This window comes from Centruroides vittatus, unplaced genomic scaffold (genome assembly GCF_030686945.1).
Source record: "Centruroides vittatus isolate TY-2023 unplaced genomic scaffold, ASM3068694v2 contig_459, whole genome shotgun sequence".
In the NCBI taxonomy this organism is placed as follows: Eukaryota; Metazoa; Arthropoda; class Arachnida; order Scorpiones; family Buthidae; genus Centruroides; species Centruroides vittatus.
Window position 1 is genome coordinate 1,685,460 of NW_027122255.1, and position 17,283 is coordinate 1,702,742.

Here is a 17,283-nt window from a genome sequence, read left to right on the forward strand (position 1 = left end):
ACGGATTATGTTCGTTGACCGTTCACCCACTGTATTTTTTAACAAGATGATTTGGAAGTTTCTCGTCTTCCACATTTCAGTATTTAAAATAATGCGGATCAAATTGATAGAAAAATTATTTTTAAATAGAATTTTATAACAGCTAGGAAAGTTACGCAACTCGTTGCAGATTTTATAAGTTTTTATTTATTTAAATTGTATAAAATATTAATCTATAGTCTATATCAGTGTTTCTCAAACTTTTTGGACCGCGACCCCCCTCCTGTACGTAAAAATTTCAAAGGACCCTCCAAGAATAAGTATGTGTCAAAACACATCCCGGAGGGAGGGGGTTAGGCTCGTATTTAAATATTTATATTATTTATATGTGCAATTTATTTAAGTAAAATTGAATAATAAGTAAAATTTATTTTTTATTTCTATTATTTCTAAACATGAATCCATAGTAAATTTATAAAATATTTGAAAAAATTGATCTGGCATCAATTTTTCAGCGACTCCCCAAATATTTTTCACGACCCCTTGGGGGTCGCGACCCCCACTTTGAGAATCACTGGTCTATATAACAGATTTCCGCTTTTACGACTTAACTGGTTCTCGAAAATCGTCGTTAAACGAGCCGTTGTAAATCGAACACAAATTTCTCTTCGGTTCAGTATCCTGAATTAAATACTTCACCGAAATAAGACAAAAAAAAAGTGGTCCTTAAATATAGCATTTTATAAATCATATCAATCGTTAAAAGCGGGAATCTATTATATTGAGAGAGAAATAACGAAACAAAAAATATTGTGTAGATGACTTTTATTAATTCCCATTATTTTAAATAGGGGGAGATTCATTTATGATTACACACACATTATTTCACAACACTTGTGTTTACCATCGAAAAGAACAGACGAAAGGAATTGATTTAAACACCAGGTACTTCATTACTGCATTTCATGAAAGAACAGACTGACCATTTTCTATACTTATGAGTTTGTTTACAATTATTCCGAAACAGATTTTTAATACTTTCGGTTAATTAATTTTTCACAATAGTCACACCAACACAACATGACATCAACCCGTTTTTTTTTTGGTATTTTTTAATTTTTTTCTCTGGACAATAAAATCCTTCGTTTTGGACAGAGTTGGAAACTTTCTCACGTTTTAAATTTCTTGTCAGTGAAAGATCAAAATAATATATATTTATATTATTTAAGTTTTAAGCAGGCACGTTGGTGGTGCTTTGCATATTGAAATTCTATAGAACCACCTCTCTAGGACGGTTTGCGTTTTTTTTTTTTTTTTTTTATAAATAGTAAAAGTACTTGTAACATCTTTTTGCAAAAAATCAGAAGCGCATTTCGTTGTCTATTTAGCACCCTTTATATGTAAAAAAATCAATTTGATCCTTTTTTTTTGTTAAATATTTGGAAGATTACAAATTACCAACTCCATACAGAACAAAGAAATGGAAGCATAGAAGAAAATAGTAATGTCAAGTGCTGCTTATTATTATTATCATTATTATTATTAATTTTTACGTTTTTCTAACAAATAAATAACAATCATCGTACACTCTTATGGCCACTCTTACTAGACTTTTTTCATTATGGCACAGTGATTAAATGAACCATCAATATATACACAATATAATTCTTACATACATCACAATATAATACACAATCTGTGGGACTATCATACTACTTAACAAGACAGGAAACTTTTTTAAAGAAATAAATAATTTTTAGTGCAAAGAAATATATATATATATTTATACATCTGAAAGTTTTAGTTAATTTATTCATTATACTAATAATGAATATTCATTAAATACATTTTAAAAAGTAAAAACTATCCAATAATAAAGAAGAATAAAATTCACAACTAAATTATTGAACAGTTGCTACTTTTCTTTTTTTTCATTTTATCATAAAATAAACTGAAATATTTAATTAGAAAATGCGGTGCGTACAAAAGATTGCATAGCTGACGTTGCTGCCCATAGTTTATCCTGTCAAGAATCTTAAATGTTTTTCGTTGAACATAATTGCAAAATACCCGTCTGATAATTACACCTGAAATTTGCAAAATGCTGCATTTATCATATTATATACTACAACAGATTCACTTGAACTAAAACAAAATCTTGGCAAACGCTATTTGGTGACTATATACAAAAAAAAATATATATATATTAACAATATATTTTACAGAATGATATTTCTCTTATTTTTTTTAACAATATGAACATGAAGGAAAAACAGAACAGAACAAAATGTAGAAACCATTACAGTTTTTTTTTTTGGCAACCAAATATTTTCTAATTAAATTTTTGACTGCATCTATGGCACAGTTTAACTTGTCATTTCACTATTTTAAAATTTTATGACAATCTAAATACACAAAATATAGTCAAATAAATATAGAAAAACTCTTCAAAAATTACAATCTTTCTATACATTTAGGAGCTTTTTTTTTATTTTAAACCACTTAACATATTAGGATTAAATCACTTATCATTATGGTTTAACCAAAATTTGATAAAATAAATGATCAATCAATATAAATGTTTTTGATTTGTTTAAAATAAAAATCAGCATTTAAATAAAAGAAATTTTGTAATTTTATTATTAATTTTTCAACAAACTGAAAATATTTTAGTGAACTGCTATTTTTGATAAGAACCAAAAACGATTTAAGATTACCAATTTCAAGAAACCTTATGCAACAGACACGAATACAAATATAGTATACAGGCAGTGCCGAGAATATATTTAGGTGGGAATTAATTATTGTTATCTGGATAATTTATCCTGTTGTCAACTTTAAAAGATAACTGTTTGATCTAACATAGGAATGCATAATAATAGATGAAATTGGTTAGTAATAAAAATAATGCCTTTAATGTGATCCTGACGTAACCAAGTGTTTTGGGTTGTTATAACTTATCTGCTTAATTTTGAATATTCTCATTAAAATTCATTATTTTCTTTTCTTTTCTTTTCTTGTAATAGAATTTACAACAAAACATTTGTTTCCCTATTTTTACATCTTTCTGATGGATGATGAATTTAACTGTACAATATTATATACAGAATGAAGAAACTTAACAATGAAATTTATCACTTTCACACCGACTCACTCATACATGCACACAAATATACATGAACCATGTGTGTGACATCTGACGTTGTATTCGTAAAAGCTTCATCATCAAATTGAGAAATAGGAATATTTCCTATAAATTTGACAGTAATCTTAATAAATTTTTTTCTATACATCTATGCATAATTTACAATGGATCAAACTAAGTAAAATCTTACAACTTGATCTCTGTCAATGTCTTCTTGCATGCTTCTTTTTCTCACAAATGACTGCAGCATGTCGAAAAGACTTCTGTACATTAACAAAATAATAATAATAATATAATAATAATAATAATAATAATAATAATATTATTAATAAAAACAATGGCACGCTATTTAATTGTACAGGGTCTTTTCACATAGAATTGATGATGCTATACAATCCCTACATGCATAGATGAGTCAGACGTCAATCCAGCAACCCTCTGTATGGGAAACTGTTTTGTATTGTTGTGTGGTGTTGAAGACACAACAGAGTTTTTGGAAAGCCTAGATAACATTGGACTGTTACCAGAAGTCTGTTCTACTGACTGAAGATCAATAGAAATGTTTTTTGTGTCATCTTGATCAGCTAAAAAAGTAATTATTTTAAATTTAATTTAGAAAAAAACATATTTGCAATGATAATGATAAATAACAGTTCTTTCATTATGTTATATTGTAAACTTACCAGATGATGGCCTCGAAGGATGTAGAGAACCCATACTCCAACTGTGATTCGAAGCTGGTGAAGAGGTGTGAGGAAAACCAGAAATGGCACAATCTGTTTCTAAATTTGCACTCCCACAGAGAGTGTCCAATTTTTCATTGGAGGAATTTTTTGAAGTATCAGCATAGTCATTTCTGGGAAATATTGGTTTCTCATTTCTTTTATTAATGAGATGTTCTGCCGAAAAAGATCGGCTGGGAGAGAAAACAGGCCACCGCGTGACCTCGCTTGGTGGAATTACAGGTGCTTTACTTAATTTATCATGAATGTTTTTCAAATCACTAGGATTGCAACAGTAACTATTCTTTTTAGAAGTTTTTGAAGTGTGGTTGTTGTGGAGTAGTGGTGTATGCTGTTGTGGAGTTCCAGCACTACTCTGACCACTTCCTGTAGTGGTGTATGTACTTGGACAGCTTTGACCAATGTCATCCGAAATATCACTCTGAGCTCCCATAATGCTCCCTAAACTGGAACCTATAAGATATTTCAAATAAGTTTCTAGAATATTTTATTTAAAAACATGTTTTTCTAAAAGTCTATATGAAATATTATTGCCCTGACATTTAAGCTAATTTTAAAACTATTAATATTTATATAAGATAAAAGTAAAAGAATTCCTTAAAATGTGCTCTAAAGATGAGGGGAGAGAGAGATATGTGGACTTCTATTTGTGGCATAACCTTTAAGTAGATGAGCCATTATTAATACTGGGCATCCTGCATTAACAATGACTTTACATCCTGGACACAATTCTCCAGATATACAATGGTCTGTGGGTCTAAAGCTGAATGGATCTGACTTAGTCATCACTAAGATTTGATCCCAGTTTGTCAGTTCAGTAGTAGTAGCACTATGAACCAACTGCAGAGATGAAATTTTCTCTAAGCCATATATATTAAAATTAGTTTCTAAAGAGCCCTTAAAAGTTCAAGAGCTTTTCTGTCAATGGCTTCCCTACATGTGAAAGGTATATGATATTTGTCCTTGACAGGATTTATTTCTTCCTCATTTTCATCACTCATTTCTTGCAGTTGGTTCTTTACATCAGCAATGATGTTGACATTGACAAAGCTGTCTGTGAATTTTGTTAAGACCAGATATGGAAACCTTTGGAGCAGAAGGCCCTGATTAACTATACTTAAACTTCTGTTTCGGGCCAGAAGCCACATTATTTCAATTCAAAAAATTCCCCTGAACGGTGTTAAACAGATGACTGGCATGACTTTGTTGTTAACAGGAAAAGTGTAATATACAGGGGAAAGAGACAACTAAACTTTAATGCATTGTGATGAAAAATTGCAGTCTGGCATCGTGACAATGTCACAATAAATAATTGCTTATTTGCCATTTCTATCTACTTTGAAATGAAAATGGTCAATTCATTATCAGTAATGGAAATGTCAACATGCAATCCAAACTTGGATTGTAAAGTGATATTTATACAGTATGAATGTTTAATTCTAAATAAAGAGGTACAGTACACGTAGACAAACACATATATTTGATTGGCCAATAACTCAATAATTTATCAAATCACAAGTGTGTTTGTTTCACTTTGAAATCTTTTAAATTTTGAAAGTTTAAAAATAATGATTTTATAGAGCAAAGATTTAACTGGTATTACTGAATTTGTGTTTAAAAATAATGTTACTTTAGGTGCAATCATGAAAATTTTGAATTTTATATTGTGCTGAGGCATAATTCTATACAATACCAAACTTCAATTTTGTCATAATATCTTCCACCTTGAAAATACAAAATTAGATATAAAATAGTTGCTGGATCTTAAGTTTTGAATTAGCAAAATGTGATCTCAAAACTACTTGTAATTTGACTCAGAATCAATGCGTTTTATGTTTCTATGGGAGTTAAATTAAGAAAAAAATAAAATTTGAGTAAATGATAATTCTAAATTAAGGAAGTTTGAATTATTGAGAGTCTACTGTAGTATCTACAGATAAAAGTTTTAAAGACTATTCATATTAATTAAATTAAATATGTGTTAACATAACTATCTTAAGTAAGTTATAAAATAATAATAATAATAATAATAATAATAATATGCTATCTGTTTAATATGCATCTTATAAGTTTCCTGTTAAAATAAAATAAAAATATAAAACATATAAAAAAGTAATTAAAACAATGATAAAATATAGAAATGAAAAAGAAATAATAATATATTAATGCTAAGTAATTAAATTTAAGACCGACACAAAATTATACTCTCTATGAAACTAGACATGTTTCCATTTGGCATCATTAGTTCATAATATCATGCAATAGGTTATAACAAAAAAAAAATTAATTATTCATTGTTATTATTTTATGCAACCCAATTCAAATGAGATAGTTAGGTCAAATTTGCAATAATCTTAAGTCTGATTTGAAATCTGGAAGTGATTCATCATTGCAAAATACTACACTAAAGCCATTATAAATTATAGGTGACCACAATTTCACTCATTACAGATGAGTCAAACCTGTAATGAGGCCATAGCAAGGTAGAGAGATGAGTAACCTAACTATATCCATGATAAATTACAGGAATCTGGATCAAATTCAAACACTTGTCCCTCTGGCAATAGGTTGACATTTACCAAGCAACAATTTGCACAACTTAATTTAAATAAGTTGTAGCAAATTACAGTAGATATTGTTAATTAAAACACATTCCTTAACAAACTTCAGCAAAAATTTATAATCAAAAACATTTTCAATCACTTTGATGGATATACTTCAGTTAGACCATATAAAAAAGAACAAACACATTCAAATATCTTAAATTTAATAATCAAAAACAAACATTTTAGATTATTAAATTTTTCCTGAAATTTGTTAAGGTCTATATTTTTAATTGACTTAACTCTCTTTGACTCTAGTTGTGGGTATTTTTTTAGATATTATTCTAATTTTTTTTTTGATGATTTCTTTTTTTCAACTTATAATTAGAAATCATATTGTTCAGAAAAATTGAATAAAATCACTTTTTTTAAAAGGTAATAAAGAAATCAAAAATTGAATTCACTCATGCATCCAGAAATCAATAACATATATATACAATAACTGTGATAACTGATGATTTCATCAATATTCCCAAAAGTTACAGGAACTAATATGAAAATCATCATTTAACTGTATTATAGAAAAATGACTTACAATAAAATTTATATTTGAAAAGAATAAATATATAAATTTAAATTTTTATACTGTAATAACATTTACAAAATAAGTAAGAGAAAAACTTTAAAAATTGTAATTTTTACCTCTTACTAAATGAGTTAGATGTGTTCTATCATTTAATAAAATGAGACTGTGATGTTTCACACCATCAGAAGGAAGAAGTTCATCATTACTGTGCTTGGCACTATCACCTGTCCCACTATCTTTGCTGGAATGTTCTGAAATAAAAAAAATTTTATGACATCTCACTTCATATCATAGCTAACACAATCCCTTAAAAATTTTCATACCAGAATTTGAATCCAAGAACAAATGTGGGACAGATTCTTTATATTCTTCAGTACAAGTAGTAGGATAAGTAGCAAATGGTGCTAATTCACTTGGTATAGCTGCTTCATCGGAATTAGTTGGTGCATATTCCTCAGCACGTTTTCTTGTTTGATATATAATGATTATCCAAACTAGTGAAGTACCAACTACACAACACACAACTGCTATAACGATTATACCAGTAGCTGTACTATCATCTTGTGATCCAGATTCTCTGTCAGAATCTATTAATAATAATTTTTAAAAATTAAAGCATATTTTAAAAGGAAATTCAATATAATAGAACAATTATTTTTCTTCAATTACACTGTAAAAAGTTATGAGGGTTAATCAAATAAGTATAGAGATCGACTGATTTCTTCTTTTCTTTGGAACTAGTGATGGCTGGTTTCATGTATGACATACATTTCTGCATCTAATGAAAGAAACACAACTCTTCTGGAAATTAGAAAGAAGGATAACTATAAGTGCTGAACAGTAAGTAATGATAAAATTCCCACAATTGAAGAATTCAAATCAACAGATATTTACAAATACTTTATTCAGTGATGACACCATGGAATGCTCCTGGCATTTAAATGATGCAGTCAATGCTTTCAAAAATTCATCAAAGACAAGCTGTGTCCAAGTTAATCTGTCTTTCATCACTCTAGAGCTGATTTATATCATGGAGGACATAATTGTAATGTTGTATATTGTAACATTGCAGGCATAACATAGTGATTGACTCCTTGGAAATGATTATTGGCCATACACTATTATCTCTAAGGAACTATACAGTATGACCCCTCTTAACGCTGATTCGATATAACATGGTCTGCTTGAAGCCTAAAAAAAACCTCAAGATTTATGCTGATTTAAAGTATTGTGGCATTTCATTGATTCATATATAATACGATTATTTACAAACATGAACCAATCAGTGGCAAAAAGATGCATTTTCTTTAAATCTATGTTTGTTTGGTGTAATTTTGGAAAAAATATAACATCATGGGTGTCATAGGCAATACTTTGCTTGGCAAGAATTAACTGATAAATGCACAAACTAAGTGTGGAAGAAGTTATGGCTGAAAGTATCCAAGAATTCTCAACTAGAAGAGCCTATCACTGTATCGTTAGGTTAGCTTTGGTCAACCTAATTGATACAGCAAGACTAGGAGATGTAGACGAGCAGGATATTGGAAGTTACTGCAGGTTTCTGGTGAGAGTCTTACCAACAACAACCTTCAAGAACTGGCAGAACAAGAAATTTATATAGAACTGGAAAATTGTGACTCTGAAAATGAAGAACCCCAAAGAATTTCTCTACAGATTTCCTTAGTAAAAGTTTGGTAATGATAACCAAAATCGTTGATCAAATTGTAATGAATGATCCAGATTTTGAAAGAAGTGCAAAAGCAAGATGAGGAGTTTTGGATGCAATCTTCTGCTACTGACATTTGCTTAAGGAAAGAAAAAAGCGACAAATAAAACTTTACAACTTTATTGCAAAAAAAACAAGAACTTCAAAAAAGTCAGGACCTTTGTCTCAAAAAATGAACTTTACATTTCTGTGTGCATGTTTGTGTGTTACTTAACATATATTATTGTACAAATTAATATAAAAACAACTTAAAATTAAAGTAAAATTTGTTTATTTTTGATTGCATGTTCCCCTATCCCTATTTACTCTATGATAAAATGGCCTTGTTTAACACTGTTTCGTTCAGCGCTTTGTTGTCTAGGAATGCATCCCCCGCATTAAGCAGGGTCTTACTGTATTTTCAATATCACAAAATTTACTAATGAGGGTTCACAGTTGAATTTTCATACAAATCAGCATCAAGATTTTCTGTAATGTGAAACTGAAGGTGCAAAATTCCTGCTCCATATCATCACTGCAAAAGATTCATTCATCATTACATTCTCAATTCCAAACCCCAATGTAGTGGAAGCACAGAAACTCTTTACTGTTCATAAAATTCAGAGCATAGTCAATGGCAAGTAAAGTGAGGACATTCATTGTATAGAAACAGCTTATGGAATTAATAATGAAAGGATGATTCATCAATAACACTTATTATAATGAATGATCCAGAATTTGTAAAGTCATACAAATGTATCATATTGATTACAATATGATACATTTGTATGACTTTACAAATAATCAATATGATCATATTGTGACAATACCACACTATACTATTGCTAATCTCATCTTGTTTATTATTGCTAAAATTGATCAATTGCTTTCTTATTCTATCTATAGTCTTAACTTGGCATCTAATGACTCATTTCTTTAGCATTCAAAGAACATCTTGGTAAAGAGAGAAATTCAAAGACAATTATGTAACAAGCATTTTTATTTCGGCAGGAGTTAACCAAAAATTTCTAACTGCTGGTATATATGACAATTGATGAATAAATGGAAAAAAAGTGTTCAACATTCTTAGGAGATTGTCAAAAATTAGTATTATCAGTTTGCTTGATATGCATCCATATTATATAAAATTAATCCAGATACTTATTTGACAACATCTGTACTAAACTAGTAAATATGAAATTATATTTACTATAATTTCTTTTAATAAAACTTTAAATAAAAATTATTCTAATTTAATTTTAATTTAATTATGATCTTACTTGTAGTAAATATTTTATTTTAGCACACAAGTAGAGTCTACAACATGCAGGATGAATTTGAAATTTACAAATTACACATTGTTTTATAAATAGCAATAATGTAAACTTAACTATATCTATAAATTTTATATAATAAAATATTTCTATTAATTAATTAATTATATAAAACATTTATTATACAATTAATTAAACATTCACCTGAATAAATAGTCAAGTAAGATGAATCTCTTTCTGTTCCTAGGGTATTAGACATTTCACATGTATATTCACCACTATCAGAAACTTGACTTTGTACTATTACTAATAATTGATTATCTACTGTAAAAAAATGTCTCTCTGTTGGAATGAGTGGTCCACCATCTTTTAGCCAAGTTAGTTTAGGTTTTGGACTACCAGAAGCAAAACATTCTAAGACAGCTGTTTCTCCCGATTTAGTTTCTTTATCTTTCATTGCTCTAACAAATGATGGGGTTTCTTCAAAAGAAAAATATGTTATGATGACTTTTATTGTAAGTAAAAATTTTAAATATAATTAAAATTATAAAAAGCATTAAATTAAATTTATACACACAAGATAAGTAAATAAAATATAAGAGTATTTAAAGAAGCAACATAAAATACCTAGTACAGTGAGAGATGCATTGGCCATAACAATTCCAGCATCATTTTTGGCTGTACAAGTATAGACACCCATATCAAATGGTTTTACATCAACAATAAAAAATACATCATCACTCGGCATGACATGCATTCTTCTCTCTCTTGCAGCAGGAAAATCATCTCCACCATCTTTCTTCCAAGCTATTTCAGGTGGAGGAGAGCCTTCAGCAGCACATTCTAACCTTGCAACACTGTCAACTTTAACAGTAATGTCTTCAGGTGTTTTAGTAAATGTTGGAAATACTGTAAAGAACAATATTTATATAAAACTTTAAATTTTATAATCTATAACATATCAAATTTCTTAATATTAATTTCATGTCATGAAAATGTCATAAATCTGAAATTTCAGTTTATAGTAAACAGACAAATAACTTATATAAACTATAGCTATATTCTATAAAAGCTATAAATAAACTTTTGAAATATTTTTTTGAAATTTTGAAAAATAAAACTTTAGTTGTCGAACATTCATTCATTAAAGAATTTAATTTGAAAGAAAAACTATTCTTTTTTCATTTATTTACATTGTAAAAAGCTTTCATTTCTAACAGATTATATGATGATAGGCAAAATAAAATAATAAAAATATAAAAGCTGAAAAAAAATTAGAAATCTAAATATATCCAATAACTAAACTAAATTTATGTCAATATTCTGTTATATCCAAAGATTCTTTACATTCTGAACTTAATCAGTTTAAACAAATGTTCACCTGAATAAATAGCCACCTGAATGTTCACTTTAACCTAATAAGTCTATGCTAATAAACGAACCACCATCTATTACTGTATCCATTTTCTAAACTATACACATGATAAGAGTCAATATAACTTTAATTACATTACTATTAAAATAAGCACCTTTTGCAGCTACACACATCTGCTAGAGTACATACTATTTGTCAAAACAGTACTGAAAGTCATTTTTGTGATGTCTTTAAAGACTTTAATCATAGTGGTTCCACTTTAATTTTAATCAATCACTCCTGGTCAGCAAAAATCTAATCAAGAACAACATAACAGTCTTTTTCCAATCTCCTCATGCTCTTAATTTTACCCGTGCAGATTCTTATCTGTTCCTAAAACAAAAAGTTGAAGGGATATAGATAGATTCCAATAAACAGCAGAGTGGAAATTGCAGCAATGAAAGCCACTAAAGACATTACAAAAATCACTTTCAGAACTAATTTGACAAATGTATAAATACTGATAGAAGTACAGTAGAGCATCGATTATCCGACTTAATTGGGGACTGGGGTTGGTCGGATAACTGAAAAGTATGAAAAAATACATTATTGGTATAGTGTATTATTAGACCTGGTTTAAATACTAGCCTCCCTTTCATGGTCGAGCCAGTGCTGCCAGCTAAAACATGCAAAAATTTAACAAAAATAATATTAAAGTAGCCAAGACATAACCAAATGTTGTAGCGCCACATCACTAGCGGACATTTGAATTTGCCGACTAGAACGCAGTCGGTTAATTGGGGTCAGATAATCGACGCTCTACTGTATATAAATGCAGAAGGAGCTTATTTTGAAAGTTGTGTGATGTAAAAATTTTTGTGTATTTGTGTAATAAAACCTGTGCCAAAAGTTTGGTTTATTTTGACTTGAAGTTTAAGTATTAAAACTTTGTATCTTACAGCTAAACTGATTACAATAAATACTTATAGATATCATAAATATTTGCAATTCAATTATAACATGCAATTTCATATAATAACATAAAAATAAATGATAAACTATACCATGAATTGTTATTTGAGCTTTCTGAGAATAAACTGAACCAAACTCATTAGAGATGACACACTGATATTCTCCTTTATCGTTGTCATTGATAAAACGTATATGTAATAAACTTGCATAGTCAATAATTGAACCTTTACCAGCAGTGGCAAAATTTTCCATTTCTGCATCTTTTAATATCTGTAAAATACAAGTATTTTCATTAATAAGATACAAAATTATTTCTATTCTTGTTTTTTCTAGAAAATAAGTAAATAATTTCACTTAATATTTTTTCAAACATTTTAATTAATAAATAAACTATAGATAAGAAAACTTCCAATAAATTAATATAGTAAATGATTATTACATTTATAAGAATGTATTGAAAAAGTGATATGCAATTGAAGAAAAGTTATTTTTAAAAAATTGCCTGTAAGTGCATCAATAATTTGACAATAATCACTTTACATAAGATTTAGGTTCTTTTTAATGCAATTTAACATTAAATTAAATCTAAGTATATTTTTTGCAAATACATCTTTGATTTGCTTTAAATTTATTGAAATATTAAATCCAATTAATACATTTCAATTATTTAAATCTTATGATTTAATTATGAGTTCTGAAGAAATTCAAAATTACAATTTATCTCATATTATTAAACATTAGTCTTTGTTGAGTTTTCCCAAGTTAAATTTATGCTAATTTAAATTAATTATCAATGGAATTTAATATTACAATTCTGACTTTGATTACTTTTATATATGTATTTTCATATTACTATTATACAATTTTAAACAGATTTCACTGAAAACCATTTCTATTTAATAAACACTTAGCATCCACATTAAAATCTTATTTATTTATTATATTTATTTATATCTATTATAAATTATACTTATCTATTAAAAGCTATAACAAACCTCATTATTTCTCTTCCACAGAAAAGTTGTTACAGAATTACTACTGCTGGCTGCTTTGCATACAAGAGTTATATTATCATCTTTCAAAGCTACTTGGGTTTGAGGATGTTCAGTAATATAAGGTTTAGGAAAATCATCTAGTAAAAAAAATATTAATTATTTTAATAAGTGAAAAATTGGCTTTATTTGGCTGCCTAGAAAAAAATTTTTCCAATTATAAGGTATTTCTTTAGAAAAGCTTTTTCCAACAGTAAACTCATAGTTTATTCTTGCCCTACTAGGTTTGCATTCAATATCATTTGTATTTGGAGATGACAATTTCTCTAAAATGAAGGTCAGGAATGTAGAAATCCTGTCCAGATGATAGATTAATTCATTGTTTCAGTAACAAGAAGCAACTTATCCCATTCTTGAGGATTGCATTGCTGAGATATGCAATCTTTAAGAAGAAAGCAATATTATAATTTTCTACATATCTGCTTTTATTAAAATATTCTTTGCTGTTATTATCTGTTAAAATAATTTATTTTTATAATTTGTATTTTATTTTTTATTTTATTGTAAACGGCTTTATTTAGCTGCCTGAAACTGTCTAAAAAGGAGAAAAGAATTCATAATGAAAGATTATAGATGACGACTAAATTGAAAAACTGTTTTGTGTTATAGGAGAAACTAACACTAATTTTAGATCAGCATTGTTTGGAAGTGATGAATCTGAAGAATTTGGAAAATTGCAAAACAATGAAAATGAAAAAATGGAAAAATAAAAATAATATTAAGATATCGGATGGTAAAAAACTGATAAATATTAGTTTTTCTGAAAATAAATGACATAATTTTTACTAATAATTGAGTTCAAAAAATAAAAATATACTTTTTGTTGTCAATATTTTACACTAAAATCATTTATTCTACAAAATTAAATTTGAAGATTATTTATAGACATATTGAGTATTAAACATTTAGATAATAATTGAAAATTTAATTATTTATATATTAAATAATAATTAAATTTAAAAACTATTATAATTGATATAATGCATCCCTTTACAAAATATTGAAATTATCAAATGTGACTCTACATATCTAAAAACTTATTAAATTAGTATAGAAATAAATTTAATTAACTGATCATAATTGATCAAATTAATGAAATAAATCAAATCACAAAATTTAATTTCATAACAGTAATAGAAGATTTTAAATTTTGAAAGCAAATTAACACAACAGCTTTACTTAAAATATAATTACTTTGTTTTAAAATTTTTTGTTTAAAAGTCAAAAGTTAAACAAAAATTATATTAATGCCAAACAATTGCCAGATTAGATTGGGCTATATTCCTGCTAGTATTAATAATTAAATGCTAAGTAATTTGGTCTCCAGACAAAAAATTATGTTCAAATCTGTTAAAAGTTATTTTATATACATGTTCTGTGTTTACAACTGTTTATCATTAGGTATTCAAATGACAATGAGATATAAAATATCTTGAAAAATGTTTAATTAAATTATTACAATATTGTTTTTCTCCATCATTTAATCTTAGTTTAATAAATTACTATAATCTATACTATAATTACTATAATCTTATTTTAGAGCTTAATTCAATTATTTGAAAATAATTTAATAATTTTTTTTCAGAATATACACTTTCAATTTGTAAATTTTAATTTTTTGTTAATTAAAAATGAATATTTGTATAGCTTAATATATATAGCTTAGTACTTTTATTCATATATTAAATATACTCAATACATTCTTTAATGAATTTTGATAAATTTTATAATTTATTGCAATGTTAATGGCATTCAAATGAAACTACAGTGGAACCTTGCTTAATGAGCATAATTTGTTCCAGAATCGTACTCGTAATGCAAAACACTGATTAAGCAAAACAATTTTTTCCATAAAAATTAATGTAAAATATGATAATGCATTCCACACTGAAAAAAAATACTTAAATGTTATACGTATAATGTTTATTCAAAGAAAATTGTACAATGTGCATTGTTAAGGAGCATAAATCAGCATCATCTTTTCTTCTAGCACAAAATAAACCAACCTAGGATGAGAATACGGTTTGCAGAAAACAAAAAAAAAATCACAGATAATATGTTTGATAAACATTTCAAATGATATGCCAAATTCTTAGTCTATGTAAAGGCTATAATTAAATAATAGAAATTAATTAGACTAGAGGTAGGCAATTATGCTGCCATCTCGTATTAAATTTAATAATAATAAATAGTTAATTTTTAATTCAGACATTTCTAAAATTTAATTTGGAATTGGTCATTAAATTTAATACAAGATGGCAGCATAACTGCCTACCTCTAGTCAAATTAATTAATTTCTATTATTTAATTATAGCCTTCACATAGCCCAACAATTTGGCATATCGTTTGGCATGTTTACGGGTTATGGTTGTTGATGTTTATATATAATATGTGTGAACACAAGTTTGGAAAAATATGTGATCACAAGCGACACTAAGATGATAGCGGAACAAGTGCTAAACACAGATTGATGGAGCATGCCACATGCGCACAATTCGGGACTTCCCCTCTCCTCATCACTCGTTATGCGAAACATCACTCGTTAAGCGAGGCAAATTTTTACAATTTGTTTTGCTCGTTGTGCGAGGTACTCATTAAGCGAGGTTCCACTGTATATAAATAAAAATGCTTTCAGAATTAATTTAGATTATTAATGTAGTTTAACTGTTATAACAAGAAATTAAGTACTGTATTTTCTGTTTAATATATATATATAAGTAGAAGAGAGACTCTAATTCAAATAATGGCAACCTTTCTATAGTAAACATCTATACAACTCTATTTTGATATGAGATCAGGCCTAAACACTAAAAAATCATATTTTTGCAAATTCCACATTTTGTAATTGGAATGTGAATAATATGGATAACTCATGTTCATATTGATTGCTTATAGCCTTATAATTTTTTTTCACTGGACACATGTACTGTACATTGTAAGTGATTTATAAATCTGTTTGGGAATTTATATCTATAGAAAAACCCAGAGGCCACAGGTTGTCCGTACCCACATGAAATATTCTGAATGTACGCAAGATAACTTGTAATAATGTTTGCATGAGAGGTGTCACTAAATAGTTGCTTCACATGAGATCCCATATGGCACAAGGAATCATGCAATAGTTTCAGCAACAAGACTGGAAAATATTATTCAACTCCAATCTTATGCTGAGGATTATCATATGCCTGGCCCTTTCAAGCAGCATCTAGTCAGTTCACACTTTCAGACAAATGGCAAAATGAAACATGTCAGAATAGGGCTCCATTAACATGATCCAGACTTGGTATCACACTGACACTAGTACTTAAATAATGAAGACTTTGTGGGAAATGATATTTCTTGCTACATATTATCAAATGTCAATTTGAAAATAAAATTCACTGTTCCATACACAATGGGACATTATTTATCAACCAAATTATAAGTTTTTCATAAATAATATATTTAAATACTTATGAATCGTACTGATATTTTAATTTTAAATAACTGATAAATACATAATAACTAATTTCATAACTTTTACATAATAAAAAATTAATTTATATTAAAAATATATAAATTTGTACTTTACTAAACTAAAATAATAAGATAAAACTTATTTACCACAAGTAAAATTTTTAGAATTGACTTCAAGAACACTTTTATTTTTTAACCATTCTGGATGATTGCAATTAGCTATGACAGACTGCTGGAATTTAAACAATTCTAACCATTCACGAAACCATTGGAGTGAGCAATCACAAAGTAAACTGCTACTGTTGAATCGTCTATAATAAAAAAATGTATTTGTACACTCAAAATACTGACTATAATTTCATTCAGCATTCATAATAAATTTTAAGGTCAAATAACATAATATAAAAACTATAGATGATATTAAACATATATTATTATATGAAATTTTATTCTATATATTTAATAATCTATCAC

The 17,283-nt window shown here is 27.6% G+C and overlaps 1 protein-coding gene across 1 annotated transcript in view; it reads right to left on the reverse strand.

The window, feature by feature from the left end:
• Positions 1 to 787: 787 nt before the first annotated feature.
• LOC136977425 (leucine-rich repeats and immunoglobulin-like domains protein 2) overlaps positions 788 to 17,283 on the reverse strand; it is a 42,901-nt gene continuing 26,405 nt past the window's right edge. The window contains exons 12-20 of the mRNA XM_067272907.1: positions 16,957 to 17,120; positions 13,297 to 13,433; positions 12,394 to 12,571; positions 10,603 to 10,884; positions 10,180 to 10,455; positions 7,320 to 7,583; positions 7,113 to 7,247; positions 3,808 to 4,320; positions 788 to 3,708 (exon numbers count right to left, since the gene is read on the reverse strand). Coding sequence (XP_067129008.1) covers positions 3,512 to 3,708; positions 3,808 to 4,320; positions 7,113 to 7,247; positions 7,320 to 7,583; positions 10,180 to 10,455; positions 10,603 to 10,884; positions 12,394 to 12,571; positions 13,297 to 13,433; positions 16,957 to 17,120 — 2,146 coding nt within the window. The 3' untranslated portion in view covers positions 788 to 3,511. The remainder of the gene's footprint in view (positions 3,709 to 3,807; positions 4,321 to 7,112; positions 7,248 to 7,319; positions 7,584 to 10,179; positions 10,456 to 10,602; positions 10,885 to 12,393; positions 12,572 to 13,296; positions 13,434 to 16,956; positions 17,121 to 17,283) is intronic.